Source organism: Microcebus murinus, chromosome 16 (assembly GCF_040939455.1).
Source record: "Microcebus murinus isolate Inina chromosome 16, M.murinus_Inina_mat1.0, whole genome shotgun sequence".
NCBI lineage: Eukaryota > Metazoa > Chordata > Mammalia > Primates > Cheirogaleidae > Microcebus > Microcebus murinus.
Genome location: NC_134119.1, coordinates 42755448 through 42774753, shown reverse-complemented (window position 1 = coordinate 42774753; position 19306 = coordinate 42755448). Strand labels below are relative to the sequence as shown.

The following is a 19306-nucleotide window of genomic DNA, read 5'->3' as shown; positions in this document are numbered from 1 at the left end:
TTCTCAAGCATATTTTTTCATGTTTTGTTCACTGCCAAGGACTGGAACTGTATTTTCAGACCTTTCACCTATAAGGATCATTAATAAGCAAATTTATTATTAAATGTTTAAATGTATTATTCACCCAAAGGAATAAAAGCTACTCCATAATGTTACTAAATTCTGTCTTGAAAATAAGATACAGTGTTTGAGGGCAGAATAGGACTGTTGGGATAAAAGGCAAATGTTTTCAGCCTCACTGCTTTAGTCACTGGACCAGTGTCAGCCTCTGGGTGTCAGACTGGTTCTGACTTTTGAGTACCAAGATCTATCTAGTCAGTGTGGAAGAAAATTGTGATTCAAATATCCTTTAGCTAGTCCACAGAATTAAGGGGTGAAATGAAAATAGGTCAGCACATTAATATAAATGATGAATTATAATATTTCTACCTGTTCTGTTTATGCTGCATGTGTACATGAGACAAAGATTAGTGATCATGTTCTCAGTCATGTTCTCCATGTAGCGTTGTGGCAAAGCACAAGTGCTAGTGTGAAATGCTTGAAAGAAAAAGTTATTCTCTTGTGGAAGAACATAAAGCATTCATTTCTCTCCTACCCTCAACTCCACCAAAATAAGTCCTTTCAGAGTAAAAGCTTTTTAGTAATCATTTCTTGTGGATTTTTCTTTTGTTACATATTTTACTAACCAGATATTTTCAGATATTTCAGATGATGAAAACTACACATGAAAACATGTGGTTGGTCTGTGATATAGTTATATGGCCTTTCTTTAGGAATTAGGTTCATTTTCCTCTTTTAAAAAAAACCTCCGCATCTTTTTATATTTAGAAAGGTAGGATTTAAGCAAAGTATCATGAGAGGAGAAAAGATCTGGGACTAACAGTATGAGAACAAGTAACTGGGAAGAATTTTCTACACAATAAGAAGGAAGCTTAAGTATGCTGGGCAGGGATTATTTCAAGTGTGCATTTAGAAATGCTATATATAAAAATCACAAATTTCAGAGAAACAACATATCTAAAGGATGACCTTTCACAATCCTGATTTAGTTTTATAAATGATGCACAAATTTCTTAGAAAACATTCATTGAGTCAACAATGTATTTCATTATACATCTTAGATGTATACATTTCATATATGCTTTTAAAGCTTCAATTAACAGTTCAATACAAAATTAAAAAATATATATATATGCAGCAGTGGTTCTCAGGCACAGAATTTAGGAGATTGGAGCAAGTCTTTTCCCTAACATACAGTGAATATTATGAACCATGAGAATGGAATGTTTGCTTCCGACCTAGCTGCCTTTTCGATTGAATTTTATTACAGTGAACAGCTTTATAGGTATGATATTGCTAATCGGAAACAATGAGATTTAAAGTAAGCTGATAACCTATATTTTCTTAAAGTCTTTAAGACCTAAATTATTATTACTTTTCTCCAATAGAACTCTAAGATCACCCAATGAAAATAATATTGTCTATAAAATATCTGGAGCATCTGCCTAAGAACCACTGCCCAGGGTTATTCAATGTCTTCAGGCCTCACAGGATGAGGTAATGGTATGATGGATTTCTTCTCTGTGTCCCTGGAAAGTGCCTTCCTCATATCTGCAAGGAAGCAAAGTTTAAATGTAAACAACCAAATATCAAAATATTTTATGTCAAATTTAAAGTGTATAGAAAGGTTCTCAGAAGAGGTTTTGTCCCCTACCTCCACTTCCACCAGACTCTTAAGCAAGATATATTTATAAATAAGTCTCCCAATTGCTAAGTATACTAGATGCTAACCAAACCCCACCCAAGATTCGGCTTCTAAGACAAATGTTCTTTCTTATTAGTAAAATAACATGCATGTAACATAGTAAAACAATAATTTATAAAAACCATTGGTTTAGTTAATAGATAAGTTAATTACTAAGGTTCATAAAAGTAGTTAAAGGAGATTTAAATATTAAGGTCAAATATGATTCTCTTAAATATATTACAATATTTAAATACTTCAATCTGTAGAATGATTATAACTGTTTCAGCTTCCTCTTTGGGGATACTGCCACAGAAAGTAGCTTACCATAAGCATCCTCATCGGGCTCCCCGTTGCTGGCTGAATAGTACTCTATGACTGTCCTATATACACTGTAGCCCAACTGCTTGTACATGTTGACTGCAACTTGGTTAGATACTCTTACAAAGAGATCAACAAAAAATCCACCCTTTCTTTAAAAAAAGAAGGAAAATGTTAGAATGTGAGAAACACAAAGTAAGAGATACATATTTTTAAAAACACTTGTTCTCACTTTGCTTTGACTATAATTCATAGTATGATAGGAATAGGACCTTGAAGCTTTACATGATAGCAATTTTTATTACTTAGGATTTATGATAATTATTTCACAGTACAAAAAGCTGACTTTGTGTTTGCATGCCAGTATCAGTATTTCAAAAGCTACAATACATGTATTCTTAAAAGATAAACTCAAAGAAGCTTTTTTTCTTTTTTTACAATACTGCTACCTGGCTTAAATTCCTGATATATTTTATATCATAGTAATTGTTGTGCTCATTTTATTTATTAATCATAGCATAGGATTTTTTTCACCCACATGTCTAAACAGGAGATCATGAAGCAAGCACCCATGTGGCAATGACCCAACTGTAGCTACTGGACAATTGTCCCCCTGAAGCCCTCAGATCAGTAGCGTCCCCTCACTCACCCAGTGGCCTCCATGTCTTGACTCTTGTGACTAGATTATTATTTCCTTGCTTTCTGCTGTAGATATCATAGTTTCTCCTATTTATGAACTTTAAATGGAATCATACTTTATTCTGTGATTTGTCTCAATCAGTACTGTGAGAATCAGCTTATGTGGTTGGAGCTTGTTCATCTTTACTTTGTTTAGCATTTTTTTTTGCATGAATATACCATAAGTTATCCGTGGTCCTACTGATAAATATCTCCAGTTTTTACTATTACAAACTATGCTGGTAAGAAGCATAGTTTGAGTGTCTCCTTGAGTGTCTCATGGTACAGTATCTAAGGTCTAGCTATGAGTGTCATTGCTGTGTCATAAGGTTATGCACATCTTCAGCTTTATCAGTTAATGCTATTTTCCAACTGGTTTGTACCAACTTACACTCTCGGAGAAGTGGTGAAGACTCCATTTCCACAGTAGCAAGGCTTGGTGCATCAGACATTTTTATTTTTGTCAATCTTATAGTGTAATGTGAGTTCAATTTGTATTTCTGATTACTAACAAGGCTGAATATATTTTTGTTTATTGGCCACTTAGATTTCTTTCAGTACAGTATTTATTAATAAATCTCTCACACAATTTTCCCCCTATTGGGAGTTCTCTATGTATTCTGGATATTTAACATTATGTAATATGCAAATTTCTCCTTCCAGTTTTTGGGTTTTTTTGTCATTGTCCTTATGGTATCTTGTGATAAACAAAGTTACTTCAGTGAAGTTGAATATATGAACCTTTCCTTTATAGTTAGCACTTTTTATGGCTTAATAAGTTCTATTCTACTCTGAGGTCATGGAGACACTCTCCTGGTATTATACTCAAAGGACTTTTTAGTTTTGCTTTTCACATATAGGTTTTTAGTAAATCTAACTGAGTTGTGTGTCGTATGGTAGTAATGTGGGAAAATTTTTTCCCATATGGATATCTAGTTGTCCCACCACCTTAACTAAAAAGTCTATCTTTACACCATTGATCTGCAATGCCTCCTCTGAGGTATGTTAAAATCCATGTATTCTTGGGTGTTTCAAATTCTGTTCCACTAGTCTGGACAACTACTCCAGCACTAATACACAGCCATACTCACTACAGTTTGATATCTGGAGGGGCAAATTCACTCATTTTTGTTATTGTTCAAGAATATCTTGTCTCTTTTTTGCTCTTTCCACTCCCCTATATGTTTCAAAATCAGCATAACAAATCCCACAAAAAATGCTTAGGGTTTTGACTGCAATTACATTGGATCTGTGGTCAATTACCAGTTTTACAATATTCTTGAATCAACAGAGGTATTCACTTAGCTGGACCACTTTAATGACCCTCAATAAAGTTTTATAAATATCAAAGAGGTCTTGCACAGCTTTTATTAGATTCTTCTTAAGCACTTAATGTTATTCCTAAATTTTACTGTTTGTATACAGAAATAAAATTGATTTTTATACTTTTGGATTTTCTATTTGTATGATCATCTGTGCAAATTATCACAAATTAACAGTTTTGTTTCCTCTCAATCCTCACCTGCGCTGTCTAGGATTTCCAATAAATTATTGAAGAGAGGCTGATGTAAACATCCTTGCTTTGTCCCTTATTTCAAAGGGAAAGCATTCAGTGCATCAACACTAAATATATTTACTGCAGGGTTTTGTATTTTTTCAAGTTAAGGTAGTTCTCTTTGTGTGTCCTACTTTGCTAACAGTTTCTTATTAAGAATAAATATTGGATTTTATCAAATTTACTGCATTTACTAAAATAAAAATTGTTCTTCTTTAGGGTAAAGTAAAAAAAAACAAATTTATTCCTGATGTATCATCCTTCTTATATATTGCTGAATCCATTTTGCTAATGATTTTTCTGGGATTTTGCATCTAACAACTCAGATTTTTCCTATTTCATATTTTTTGTCAGGTTTTGTTATCAAGGTTACCCTAGCCTTAAAAAATAAGTTGAGGAATGTTCCCTCTTTTTGTGTAAAAGTGACCTTATAGTCATTATGTCTTAAATGTTTGGTAAAATTCACCAAAGAAACCATAGTTTTCTTTGTGGGAACTTAAGGCAGAGTTTGGCTTGCAACCTGTTTTGGTACTGCCCTCAAATTAAGAATGGTTTTTGCAATTTTGAAGGCTTGTGAAAAAAAAGGATAAGAATATGCAACAGAGACCTATGAAAAACCTAAATATTTACTATCTGATCCAGAAAAAATTTGCTGACCCTTGTTCTATACTCTTAACTAATTTCTGTCTCATTGTTTTATCAATTAAAAAGAAGCATGTTCAGATCTACCATTATGATAATATTTGTCTATTTCTTGTAGTTTTGACAACTTCTGCATTTTTACTTTGAATTTATGTCTGTCACTGAGGACATAACTTTTAATTTTTACAGCTGGAAAGAGTAAATTTTTTTTATTTCAAAATATTACGGGGGTACACAGATGCTCTTGGTTACATGTATTGACTTGTTATGCTTAGGTCAGGGTTGTAAGTGTACCCATCCACCCAGATAGTGTTCATTATACCCTGTAGGCAGGTTTTCACCCATTCCCCCCTCTCCCCTTACCTCACTTGATCTTCACTGAGTTTTATTCCCCTCTGTGCACATGGGTGCTCATTGGTTAGTTCCAGCTTAATAGAGAGCACATGTGGTGTCTGCTTATCCATTCTTTAGATACTTCACTTATGATAATAGTCTTCAGTTCGATCCAAATTGTTACAAAAGGCCTTAATTTATCCTCCTTCATGGCTGAATAGTATTCCACAGTATACATATGGAATAAATTTATCAATATGCAATGACTTTCTTTTACTCTGGTAGTAATTATTCAACTATAACTATTATTAATATAAATACTCTACCTTTTGGTTAGAGTTTGCATGGTTAATTTAAAAATTGTCTTTACTTTCAGTCTTTATGTATTTTTAATCTTTACATATATTTCCTATAAATATTTATAAAATATTGTTTTGAAAGTCTTTATCTTTTAACCAAAATCATTAGTCCATTAACATTTACTGTTGTAATCACTAACAATATTTGGATTTATAGCTACCATCTTATATCAGGTGTTTTGTTTTGCCAGTTTAGTTTCCTTTTTCTCTTCTTTGGGATTGATTTCATTATTTGACTTTTTTTTCGTCCTCTACTTGTTTGGAAAATATAGAGCGTTTCTATTTTTAATGTACACATTTAAATATACATGTATATAAGCATGTGTATATCTATGTATGTATATATGTGTACACGTACACATATCCATATAAATAATAAAGATTACTTAAATCTTGGCAACTATTCTAAAATAATGAAGGTTTAGAAACTAGAAAGGAGGGAGCTTGGTGGTTTTCTACTTTAAAAGATAGAGGAAGCTATCCTATAAATACATTAAATCATATGCACAAGGTCATAGCTAGTTAGAACCCATTTCATAACTCCGTGTGCACTACACAATAATGCCAAATGCTTTTTTCCAACAAGGTTTGTTATTAACAAATGTGTGTAAACCAAAATCTTGCTAAAAATTTTCTTCCCTTCTGTGTTCAATCTAGGGACGACTTTAAAAAATCTTCAAGACTTGGCCGGGCGCGGTGGCTCACGCCTGTAATCCTAGCTCTTGGGAAGCCGAGGCGGGCGGATTGCTCAAGGTCAGGAGTTCAAAACCAGCCTGAGCAAGAGCGAGACCCCGTCTCTACTATAAATAGAAAGAAATTAATTGGCCAACTGATATATATATGTAAAAAATTAGCTGGGCATGGTGGCGCATGCCTGTAGTCCCAGCTACTCGGGAGGCTGAGGCAGAAAGATCGCTGGAGCCCAGGAGTTTGAGGTTGCTGTGAGCTAGGCTGACGCCATGGCACTCACTCTAGCCTGGGCAACAAAGCGAGAGGCTGTCTCAAAAAAAAAAAAAAAAAATCTTCAAGACTAGAGCTGACTTGTCTTTCAGCTAATACAGTTTCCTCTCTCCTCTAACTTGGCTAAGACCATTTGTCAAACCACAATTACTTCTTTAAAACTTGCCTTTATTAAATCTAATAATTACGTGAAAATTAAGCCTCAAGAGCCCTTCTCAACAACTGTTCTCTTTCTACGACACTTTTTGACATTTATAGTGGAGAAAGAAATGGCAGCTTGACAAATGGTCCAACTTATACACACATCTCTTATCTCCTAGGAGCTTTCCTTTTAATTATTGTATTACTTTTATCTCACATGAGGGTGTTTGATACATATAAGTCTTTTTTCTTAAATATCATAATGTTGGCAGTTCCCAAACTGTACACTGAAGTGCCCCAAACTCATGCAGGTACCATGGGATATTTCAAATGTTTGGGGAAAACACATCAAAAACTTACATGACAGATATTGGCAAACTATTAGTTTGAAGGAGTTCACAAATTCAACATTAGCTCATGCTACATTCCTTTTAATGACATTTTATGAAGCTGAGTTTCTGGCAGTTGCTGTGATTAAAAAAACAGCAGTACCACATGAAAAATCAATGTGAAATAGGAATGCAGATGGGATGCTGAATCTCTCTCCAAGATCTGAGAAGTCATTCAGTGCTCAACAGGTACCAACAGGTACACACACATCTTGTTAGTAAGTAACCATAGTTATTTAAGAATTAAATAAAAATATTTTTTCCTTCAATTTATTCATTTTTTTCTAAATGGCTATTAGCTGTTAAACTAGGAATACTTATTAAGCAGTTAGAACATAACTACTTAAGACTGAACTATTTTCTTTGGGCCTAGGAGCACTGAAAAATTTACTCAGATGCTGAGAGCAGTATTAAAAGTTGGGCATGTATACTATAATGGCAAGAACACTAAAAGAAACCTAAGAGCCAGTCTTTGAGTCTACCAATTACCCAGTTTATAGGCCTATGGTGGATCTCTCCAACACTTTGCCTTAAATTTTCCTCAATGGCAAAAAGAAACAATACCACTCTATGTCACAAAATTATCATAAGGACTATTGGAGACTGAAAATGAAATTCCTGTAAACTAAAGCATGATAGTTATTCAGCCCAAAGAGGGAAAAAAAATCTTATACACCAGAGAAAAATGAAATGGTTGGAGTACATAAATCACCAAGTGTATTTGAAAAACAGAATCTCACCTTTCTGAAATTTCCTCTAATAACTCCATAAGTTTAGCAGCCAAACCAAGGCGTCGAAATTCTGGGGCAACAGACAGAGCTGTGACATGCCCATGCCATTCTTCTCTAGCTACTGAGCCTTCTGCTTTACCCATAACTGTCAACAAAAACAAATTGCATTCAGTAATTAAACACACTGATTTACACACAAAGAATTACTGTTTGGTACATTTTTATTATAAAGGAAACTAATGACAAAGTTTTAATTTTTAATGAGGTAATCCAGCTAATGATAGGTGCTTTTATTTGAAATTCACTTGTAAATGTAATGCAACATGCAGTTCTAAAATCAGAATTAGAAATAGTTTAAAAAAAAAATGATATACTAAAAACAACTAATTTTGAACAAAGAACCAGGGTATGTGTTTTTTCAAATATCTACATTTCATGTGGGAATATATATGTGTGTGGGTATATGTATACATAGACAATTTACAGCGCAAATTTTTGATAGTAATGCTCAATGATGATGCTATGATCCCTGCATTATGTACCAAATAAACCATGTAGAAATTTAACATAGAATGAAAGATCTAAGAAGACTGAGACCACATCTGTTTGGTTCACTGCTGTATCCCCTGGGCCTCGTACAATGCCTAAAACATAGCAGAGATCAGTAAGTTGTTCAATGGTTGAAATAAGATAACAGGCATCATGATAATATTCCAATTCTGCAGTCTAAAACAATCATGTTGAAACCTAATTAAAATCTTAACTACCCCCCAAAACACCACTGGGATTATACTTACTATAACCCATCAATTCTCCACCAGGTGCCTCTGCAACAATGAAATACTCCGGCCAGTGGGCAAGGTACTGTAAGTAAAAAGGAATCCCATACTATAGTCTTATTAAGGAGTGTGAAAAGTAACGGATAATAAAATGTTCTTCATTAAAGAGATATTTTGAAAAAAGTTTCCTTTAAAAAGTATATTGTTATATGATATATATATATATATGATTTCTATAATCATACCATTACTTGAAATATTAATATTTAGGTTGGCACTGACCTCAGATGTGGAATGGAGTCAGCACCATCTAATGGAAAGCAGAGAATCAGGACTCCAAAGTTCTATTTCCCTACTGATCATACTGTATCTAAATCTTTGCATTTATCATACTTGCTATTCTTATTTGTAAGAATAAGAATATTCTTATTTGTTCACTGCCTACCTCCCTGTAGATGAAGAATGTCACGTTCGCTCTATCCTTGGTGTTAGCACATAGTAGATGCTCAATACATCATTATGCTTCCATAATTGCACTGGAAAATTAATGGCTAGTTCTTAATTTGGCTTCAACTATGAGACTGTGAAACTAACTTTACAACTTAAGTCCTTCCAGGAGTAACTTAACAATTATCCAGTTTTTTTCCCTTCCACAGATTCAAATTCTCCATTTATTTTACAGTAATGCAATCAAGTATGTTAACAGTAAATACCTGAGTAATTTGCTCATTACTTAACTCTTCAACTGTAGGATGTCCTTACTGACATGTATTCATTCCTATATTTCTTCTTAGGGTAAGCTTTTTGATGCAATTTTGACAGGGCACCATCAATCATATATTTTTAAAAAGAGTTCCTGGAAAACCTATTGAGTGTTAAATTCTTCAAAATGTCTTCTGAAAGACAGTCATTATTTTGAGTACTCCTCAAACACAACCCTTAACATGGCAAGCCAGCTAGTCTTCCTGCCAGCCTGCCACTGATGCACACCAGAACTCTCTCTCCTCTGGCTAATGGAGGAGCCACAGAACGTCCATGCTACCTCCCATCAACCTTTAGGAACTAACGGGTACTTTAAAATATGGACTCCTCTGGATTATCGGACTTCTACTGTAAATTTTAAATGTCACTGGAAGTATACCACATATAAGTTGATTTGCATTCTCATATTTCTCCTTTATTATACAGCAAAGATTTTTCTGTGTCATTCAAAATTCTTAAAAAACCATTTACTTTTTTTTTTTTTGAGACAGAGTCTCGCTTTGTTGCCCAGGCTAGAGCGAGTGCCGTGGTGTCAGCCTAGCTCACAGCAACCTCAAACTCTTGGGCTCTAGCAATCCTCCTGCCTCAGCCTCCCAAGTAGCTGGGACTACAGGCATGCGCCACCATGCCCGGCTAATTTTTTATATATATATTAGTTGGCCAATTAATTTCTTTCTATTTATAGTAGAGACGGGGTCTCGCTCTTGCTCAGGCTGGCTTCGAACTCCTGACCTCCAGCGATCCAAGGCCCGCCTCGGCCTCCCAGAGTGCTAGGATTACAGGCGTGAGCCACCACGCCCGGCCAAAACCATTTACTTTTAAAGAATGATATATTTAGTCTTAATTCTTAAAATATAAATAAAAACTTTAGAGATTTCTTTTCCTTTTTCAATTCAAATTTGTTTCTGATATGTAGTTCCTGTTGGTGCCTGCACGTGTAATTTTTACTGCTGTATAGTAGTTCCTTGTGGGAAGAAACAACTTGAATATCCAGTCTCCTGACACTGGACATCTGGGTCATTTCCAATTTCTCAAAAAACTTCTAAAATTCTTTATGAATATAGCTTAGTTTCCTTATTGTTGTGTGTGAATGTTATTCCAGATTTTTAATATAATTCTCCTGCAATAAATAATTTTTATAATTATGTGATTGAGGGAGGGGTTAGCAAACTTTTTCTGTAAAAGGCCAGATAGTAAATATCCTAGGTTTTGTGGGTATAGAGTCTCTGTTGCAACTATTCAAACTGTGAAAGCCACAGACAAAATATAAATTAATCATCACAGAGGTATCCCAATAAAATTTTATTTACAAAGACAGTGGGCCAGATTGGGCCCACAGGCCTTAGCTTATCAACCCCTGATGTATACTGCCTCTATTTCTTACTATTTTCAGCTTTGAGGAAATGGGATTACTATTACATTTCCAAAGTGCCTTCCAGAAAGACTGTAGCAGTTTATATTGTCACTAGCAATTTATGAGAATGCTCCTCTCCCTTCACCATTGAGTTTTATCATTTTTTAAAATCCTAGATGATCTGATACATAAAATATGGCACATTCTGGCTTTTTTGGTGGTTTTTTTTTTTTTAGACAAAGTTTTGCTCTATTGTCCAGGGTAGAGTACTGTGGTGTCAGCCTAGCTCACAGCAATCTCAAACTCCTAGGCTCAAGTGATCATCCTGCCTCAGCCTCCCAGACTCTGCTAGGATTACAGGTGTAAGCCACCTTACCTGGCCCACATTTTGGTTTTAATTTGAATGTCTTTGGTGAGACTGGACTTTCAATATGTTCATTAGGCTCCTATATGCCCTCTTTTGATAAATTATCAGTTAATAGAACCCTCTTATCTGCCTACAATAGACATGAAGCATAATCCAGAAGTCAAACTTGGTGTTTGACTAAAGATACAGGGGTTATTGTCTGTTACAGCAGCATAACCCAGTACCCTAACACTACACATCTTTGCCCATTTTTCTATTGACAACATAATAGAGACTGCTAATTATTACCCAAAATCCTTTATTCATTTTAATAACAAGTCCTGATTTAAAGCTGGGCACATTTCTGGACTCTAGATAGGTGGGGGCATGAAATAGGTGTAGGTCAATGAGACACAAGAGAGTTGTGGTACTTCCCAAAGGTACTCTTAAAAGGGAAGGACAGGCTGGGCGTGGTGGCTCATGCCTGTAATCCTAGCACTCTGGGAGGCCAAAGCGGTTGACTCGCTCAAGGTCAGGAGTTTGAAACCAGCCCGAGCAAGAGCAAGACCCCATCTCTACTAAAAATAGAAAGAAATTAATTGACCAACTAAAAATATATAGGAAAAATTGGCTGAGCACGGTGGCACATGTCTGTAGTCCCAGCTACTTGGAAGGCTGAGGCAGAAGGATTGATTGAGCCCAGGAGTTTGAGGTTGCTGTGAGCTAGGCTGACGCCACAGCACTCTAGGTGAGGCAACAGAGTGAGACTCTATCTCAAAAAAAAGAAAAAAAAAAAAAAAGGAAGGACATTCTGAACTTTCCCTCTTTTGATTCTGGCAGCCACCTGGAACAGGAAGACTAAGGGCACCCTGGGAATGGTAGAATGGTTAAACTGCAAAGAGCTAAGTTGCTGGTGACTCCATGGAACCATGGCTTGTCATGGACCGCTCTTCTCCAGACTTTGTTCCTATCACAGAGAAATAACCCATCTTGCTGAAGTCACTGTGCTTTCTATGGTACACAGCCATGCTTATTAGTGAGGGCCAGGTAGGGAGAAGAGCTATAATGTTACAGGTTTATATGAGGCCATTATGTTAACAGTTTGTCAGGCAGATGGAGGACAACTCTTGTTCTCAGTTATTTTTTCTAAATTGTTTTCAGTGTTGTTTGTTATTTCCTGACCTACAAGTTTTTAAATTTTCAGTACTCATGTCTGCTTTTCCCTTTTGTTTCTCCATTTTCTTTACTCTTAGTAAATCTTCATTCATCTTTTTAAAAAAAGGATACAGTTTCTGTCAGTGGATCCAAGTTACTGAAAGAAATAAGAGAAATGTCAGTAGTAAGCAATATTTATAAAAACGCGCTAAAACTAAAACTAATATGCCACAAGGAAAACAACATGCTTAATCAACAACTTTAAAACCAACTTTAAGGCAAAGAAAAATGGTTTAAACTATTTAATGGCCACAATAAGCTGTCACAGCGACTATAAAGGTATTTATACATTTTCATTTAACTGCTGCTTTATGAAATAAAGCTAATACATTTACATCAGTTAACAGCATTTTCTAAATTACAATAAATTGTTAATGAAATTTGGGACCAACAAGGCACACAAAAAGAAGATCCAACTCACCTGCTGCAGCATCTAACCACAAGAATCCTCCCTCTGTCTCTGGGTCTTCCCTGACAATTTCTCCTTTATTCTGCTCTCTACATGTGAGTACTCCCACCACTTGGCCACTTGGTTTTCACTTCCCACTCCTCTTCTCAATTCCCACCTCTCCTTCCCTATGACCCCATTCCTATACTTTCAATTATGCGTTCTCAGAGGATGCCTCCCAACCTGGCTCTGGTGCCATGGGTGCCTCACCAGCACATCCCATCACACCATTCCCAAGTCTGCATCCTGAAAAACCATTTCCTCCATCCCCAAATAGCTCTGTCTTCTCACTTTACTATTCAATTAGTGGAGCCACTAGTTTGCCAGGCTCAAAACCAACTACTTTCAACTGTTCCTCTTCCCATTTCCAGTCAAATTCTTCTATGAGACCCTGCCAGACAGTTATACTACATTTCTGTAGTCCAGCAGTTCTCAAAATTTTGTTTTCAGAATCTGTTTACACTGAGGAGCGGGGGTTGCGGACTGCCAAAGAAATTTTGTTTATGTGGGTTATAGCTACAATAAATCAATTACATGGTAACCTGAATAACTTTACCAAAAAAACTGTATTTCCAAAAACAAAACAAAAAATTAGTGACAGCAATGGCATTGTTTTAATAATTTGGCAATGTCTAGCTTAAAAGACAGGTGGGCTGTCAAGCGTTTGTTATGCTTGCTGTTGAAAGATCACACATCTGGAAAACTCCATTGTATAGTTATAAGAATGTAAGAGTGAAAAACCGTCTTAGTATTATCATGAAAATGACTCTGACCTTGCAGAATTCCCAAAACAATCTTGGAGACCCCTCATCAACCCACACCTGGAGAATCATGGCTCCCACACAGTGGGGGGCCTCACTCTCCCACATTTCTCAATGACTGCTCCATCTCCTCTAGCTTTGCCTCCACTCCCCAATAGGCCACTCCTCCTCTATCTCGGCTGCTTCCCTATTTCATCACAAAGAAAATGTAACAGTGAGAAGAAAGCTTCACCAAAGTCCCACCACTGAACTACCCACTACAAGCATCTGTATGTACCCATATGCCACTGCTACTTCTCCTGTCACTATGCAGAGTGCTGGTGAGTAGATCCCACCCCCTCCCCCGAATCGGGACTGGCTCCTGCAATTCTTTCTCTCCTGCATTTGCATCTTTAATTTCTGTCTCTTCTGGAAGAAATGTACAAATATGATGTACACTTAGCCATCAGCAGCTCTTGGCAAGTTCCCTACTCCCTCTGCCTGAAATGCTCTCTTCACTCAGCTTCTGACACTTGCCATCAGGTTTCCTCCCACCTCTCTGAGCTACATACTTTGCCTCCTTAACACTAACACTTGATGCCCTAGGGCACCGTTCTGAAGACTCTTTTTTCTATCTACACTCACTCCATCACTGATGTCACCTACTCTCCTGGTCACCTGTCACCATCTATAGTGTTGACCTCTAAATTTCTATCTTTAGCTCAGACCCAATCTTGAGATCCCCATGCCCAGATGCCTATGTTACCTCTCCACCTGGGTTTCTCAGTGCATTTGGCAGAGAAGCCCAAGTCCTAGGATGGCCTCTCCAAGACCTAGCCCTTCTAACTCTCTGCAGTTGTCCCCTTACACTCCCGAATTCACTCTACTCCAGGCTCACTCTCCTCTTCCTATTTGAAATGGGGTATCCCTGCACTTACCATTCCCTCTGTCTGCAAGCTCCCCCACCCCCAATATACTCCCTCACTTCCCAGTAGTCCTTTCTTCAAAGACGCCTTCCCTGAACACCTTATCTAAAGCTGAATCCCCACTCCCCATTTCCCTTCCCTACTTCTGTTTTTCCCTTTGCACTGAGCACTAAGTTCTACATGTTGTATTGTTTCCCCTTTAAAATGTAAGTTCCATAAAGACATTAATTTTTTGTTTTGTTTTTGTTCACTGTTGTGTCTCTAGTGCTGGCACATACTAGGCACTCAAATATTTTTGCAAGAATAAATATACTATTTGTTAAATGAATTGCAATGTTCTACATCCGCTGCTTCTTTCAATTCCTAATGCAACAAATCTGAGTGACTCTGAGAGTTTTCTGCCAAAACGCCCTAATCCAAGCAGCAAGAAAACAGGAGAAAATGGGGACGAAGTTTGGGTTCCCCTATTGGCATAACTGAAGAGACTTAACAAAGCAGATGATTCTCTGAAATCTACTGTTTTATTGTAAGTGTTCAAATGTATGTTACTTCTATAAAATAGTGTCCCTAGTTCTTTCGTTAAAACTGATTCTCCAATCCCTTCTCCAATCTTGAAGCTTCAAGGCACCCTGTTACCTCCCACACTGAGGCATTAGTCAAGTCATCATCTCTGGGCCATTGCTATGGCTTTCTAAATGCCTCACCTGCTAGGTTTACCTCCTCTAATCACCTCACACCCCACAGAGCTCGCTGGCTGAGAGTTTAGCCTCCAGAGCAGTGGTTCTCAAACAGCTCAAACTCTCAAACAGAATTGTCAGGGACCAACTCTTTAAGAGCCACTGCTCCAGAGCCAATCTTCTTGGGTAGGAGTCCTTGCTCTACTCCCACCTCTGGGCTCCATCACTTGAGCCTGCAAAACCTTAGTTTACTCATACATAAAATGGGGATGAAAGCACCTCACAGAATTGTGAGGATTAACAGGATTAGTACATAAAACACAACAGTTAGAGTTTGACACAAGTCACCACAGCTATGCTACTTTGACCCAGACAGGCCCAACAGAAAATTCTTCTTATGGGATCAAGTCTAAACCCCTCAATGACAAAGTCACTGTCCAGACTTACCCGTTTCTCTCTGACTGCTCAGAAACAGAAAAGGACCACACTTCAGGTTTCCCCTCCTTCAAACCAACTCCCTTCTCTAGAACTAACTTTCTCCTCAGTAACATTCTACCCATCCTTCAAGGCTCACCCCCTCTCTGAAATGTTCCTAGCTACTTCATTCCAAAGTTCTTTCCATCTCCTGCCACTTGAATCTGAACTACCTGATCATTAGTTTTCACATAGTGCCCTGTTGTTTTTAACACAATGACTGGCACGCTAGAAAAAAAATTTTCCCTTGTGGCTATGGTATTTCGTTACAAAAATAAAAACTGCGAAAACAAAAAGATCCTTTCTAATTTAATGAAAAATTTGTTATTTTTTATTGTTTTCTGTGCATGAGTTATATGCAGCTTTAAAGATAGTTCAATTGGCTCCCAAGGTAAAGAGATGTGTGAGTTACATATTCTTCACGAGGCACCAGGCTCAAAACTCGAGTGAGTTAAATACAACTCACATGGCAGTTAATGTGTTAAAGGTGGATCTGAGATGGCAGATGGATAGAGAGGTATGTGTTAAACCCAATGTGACAAAACGTTAACTGTGGTGTGTCTATAAAAGTTCACGGTAAAATTTTCAACTTTTCTAAATGTTCAGAATTTTTCATAATAAAAGTATTTTCTTAAAAAAAAAACATGGTACCGGCAAGTCATAGGTCCCTCCTTAACTCGGATTGAAAGAAACTGCACCAGGGCTCTCAGTGCACAATGGGAGCCTCACCCAGCATCTGCCCACTGCCCAGACTCCTCACACAAGAAAAAAGTTGTCTAGAGGACAAGGGCGCGCGGCTACAGTAACTAAACATACGAACACAACCGGCGACTGAGACCGCATCCGCTGGGGCACAAGGATCACCAAATTATTCGGTTCAGATACAGTTCAGCCATTACCACCAAGTGGGCTTCACAGTGTACACGTTCCCCGCAAACTCTTAGCTCCTGACTTCATTTCGACCCTCGCAACCACCCTCTGCGGCCGGCACTTCAGTGGTGCCCACTGGCCGGATGAGTCACTGGTCCCTAGCCGCGCAGTCGGGCGTCGAGGCAGGCGGGGGACTCAGGGCCACCCAGCGCATCCTGGCCCAGCGCATCCTGACAGCGACCCTGAGAGGCGGCCTGAGCGCAGGCCCGGTACCCACGAGCACGCAGGGGCAGGGGATACAGTTGAAGCACCTTGGCCAAGGTCACCAAGGCTGGCGCGCATCAACCCCGGGCCCACCCGGCCTCGGACCCCGCAGCCCCGAGGGAGGCTGCCGCGTCGGCCGGCGGGGGTGGCTCCGGCGGGTTCAGGTGAGGGGTCCGGCTAGCAGGGCGCAGCCGCGGACCGAACTGGCAGGGCCAGGGAGCGGAGCCCGGCTGGGAACGGCGGGCTCTGGACGAGCCTCACTCACATGTTGTTGAAGCGGAATAGGTCGTCACAGGTGAAGGCCCGGAGAGTGGTCATCTTGCCGCCACCGCCGCTCCCGAAGCCGGTTCGCCGCGACCCCGCGCCTGCGCCCGTCGGGAAGTCACCCTGCGCCCGCTGGAAGTTACGCGAGCGAGGCGAGGAACTACTTCCGGGCCAAGAGTTGCTGGGCAACGACAGCAGTGACGCAGCTCCCTCTGGCGGGCAGAGTCTGCAATTGCCACACCACTCCTGTAAGGTCTTTGGGGGTTCTTGGTGTGCAGAACCTCAAAACCCTTCTGGGAGGTGCGTGGAAAAGTAGGCAGTGGGGTCATCTAGGAAGAAGAAAAATGTGCCAGGGATTAGGAATCCAACACAGAAGAGCGGGGTTCAGAACCACCCTGGGTGCTGCATAGTAAATGAGGAAGGAACAGGTGGAGAAGAATGGGAGAATTCACTGTCCGGAGTGGTTCCAACGATGTAAGTCGCTGATGTGATCTTAAAATTTTAGTACCACGTCTAAAAATAAAGAGAAAGGTGCAAGTTATTTTAATAATATATTTTATTTTACCCACTATGCCCGAAGTATTGTCATTTCAGTATGTAATCAATACAAAAATATATTAATGGAATCTTACGTTCTTTTTGGCAAAGACTTTGAACTCTGGTGTGTATTTTACATTTGCAGCATATGGCAATCTGAGAGAGAAATTGTGAGGGGAAATACTTGTTCTATATTTATTTTTTTACCTCCACCCTCATTGTTATGAGAACTTGTTCTGTATCTAGATGTCATAAAATGTATGGTTAAAAAGCAGATTCGCATATCCAAGTGGTTCCAAATGTACTATGTTTTCCAATAACGAAATCGAACACCAGTTTTTAAATTTAAACTAGTTAAAATTAAAAATTCCATGCTTCGGTCACACCAGTCACATTTCAAGTCTCAATAGACCCATGGGTAGTGGCTACTGTATTAAATAGCACAGGTCCAGAGGCTAAGAAATGAGCATAATCCACTTGATTTGGGAGGTTCTTTCACCCCTTTGTCTGCACAATTACTGAAGTAGTCTTTAGGAACAAGTTGCAGAGGTCAAACCAACCCAAATAACTCATCAGAAAGAAGTCCGAGTTCCAAAGCACTCACATTCCTACCTTCCCTGGAGCCCAAGTTGCTCCACAGGGGCTTTCTTAGAAAACTTCTACCTGGACAGGTAGCCCAGGCATAGCAGGAAAAGGAGAGGAGCAGATGGTTGAGGAAGTAGGTAGGCCCAATAAAAAGGATCTCTCAACGATCAAGCCCAGCTCCAGGCATTGTTTCCAAAATCTCAACAATGTATGAGTGTAGATGTGGATATAACAATACCTGAGAATCACAAACTCATGTCCACAGTTACTAAAAACACCACAGGAGCCTGCTGCCAGGTGTTTAAAACAGGGAGGAATTTTATTTTACAGGCAATCTCATATCAGCAAAACCTTAACTTTCAATTAAATGAATATTAAATTGCCATATTAAATTAATATTAAAGGGATAATTTCTAGAAAAGGTGAAATTGTTTCTCAAACAAATATAAAATGAATATACGTCAAAGATTTTAACTCATTCATTAATGAAAGAACCAGTAAGACCTGACACCTGGTTCAAAGGAGAATTTAAGATGCACAAGGCAATCAGGAATGCTGAAGTGTATTTACAAATAGTTGTGAAACTGGTCCATGTCCACTGAGCAGTAACCCACTGCGTCTCCACTGGACACAACACAATGCATTTGTATTTCTGTGGGCCAGAATAATTTTCACTACTATCAATTTTCTACAGCTTACAGATTTGTAAAATAGGTCAAAGACAATGAAAAGCAGAGAAAACTTGGACGGGTATACTAGACAGGATGCCCAGTAATCTTTTTCTGGTCATTTCACATTTTTTTCCTGATGAACCCATATTGATTTGAATCCTGTTGGTCGAGAAGTTTTGAAGGTTTCTATCATTATTTGGTTCTGATTTCTTAGTACTATAAACACTAGAAATTTATAAATTACTTTTTGTTTGTACCTATTTAAGTAATGGTGTAGTAAACATGGTTTTGATTTTTTAAAAACCATTGTGGGTTTAACACAACAAGGGCAGCACTAGACCCCTTGCAGAGACTGGATGTTATGGGATTCTGGTTTACAACCACTGATAGAAATTGTGATTCTGAATCATCTCGAGACACAGATCAGAATTGTCCAGTAGCTACATTCCCACACATGGCAGCTCAGGGGGGACGTGGAAGAAAGCACAGAGAATATCTTGGATACACAAGCTGAATCTTCCTTCTCTCCTGTTTGTCTACT

The 19306-nt window shown here is 38.3% G+C and overlaps 1 protein-coding gene across 2 annotated transcripts; it reads right to left on the bottom strand.

Moving 5' to 3' along the window:
- Window positions 1-1083: 1083 nt before the first annotated feature.
- NAA20 (N-alpha-acetyltransferase 20, NatB catalytic subunit) lies at window positions 1084-17137 on the bottom strand. 2 transcript variants are annotated; one of them, XM_012757365.2, is made up of 6 exons: window positions 16974-17128; window positions 12382-12406; window positions 8651-8741; window positions 7863-7998; window positions 2072-2217; window positions 1084-1611 (listed from the first exon to the last, which is right to left on the bottom strand). In XM_012757365.2, the coding sequence occupies exons 1-6, from the start codon at window positions 17024-17026 to the stop codon at window positions 1526-1528; spliced, it is 537 nt and encodes a 178-aa protein (XP_012612819.1). In that variant the 5' UTR covers window positions 17027-17128; the 3' UTR covers window positions 1084-1525. The 2 variants fall into 2 exon arrangements, with proteins under 2 accessions (XP_012612819.1, XP_075867288.1); XM_076011173.1 differs by lacking the exon at window positions 2072-2217 and having other exon boundaries at window positions 16974-17137.
- Between the last annotated feature and the right edge of the window lie 2169 nt (window positions 17138-19306).

Excerpts from the sequence above, each read along its gene's own strand:
- NAA20 (XM_012757365.2), bottom strand. The coding sequence starts at position 17,026 with ATGACCACTCTCCGGGCCTTCACCTGTGACGACCTATTCCGCTTCAAC. Across the intron at positions 12,407-16,973 it reads CTATTCCGCTTCAACAACAT|TAACTTGGATCCACTGACAG; the intron begins GTGAGTGAGGCT and ends TATTTCTTTCAG. Across the intron at positions 7,999-8,650 it reads TGGAGAATTGATGGGTTATA|TTATGGGTAAAGCAGAAGGC; the intron begins GTAAGTATAATC and ends TTTTGTTGACAG.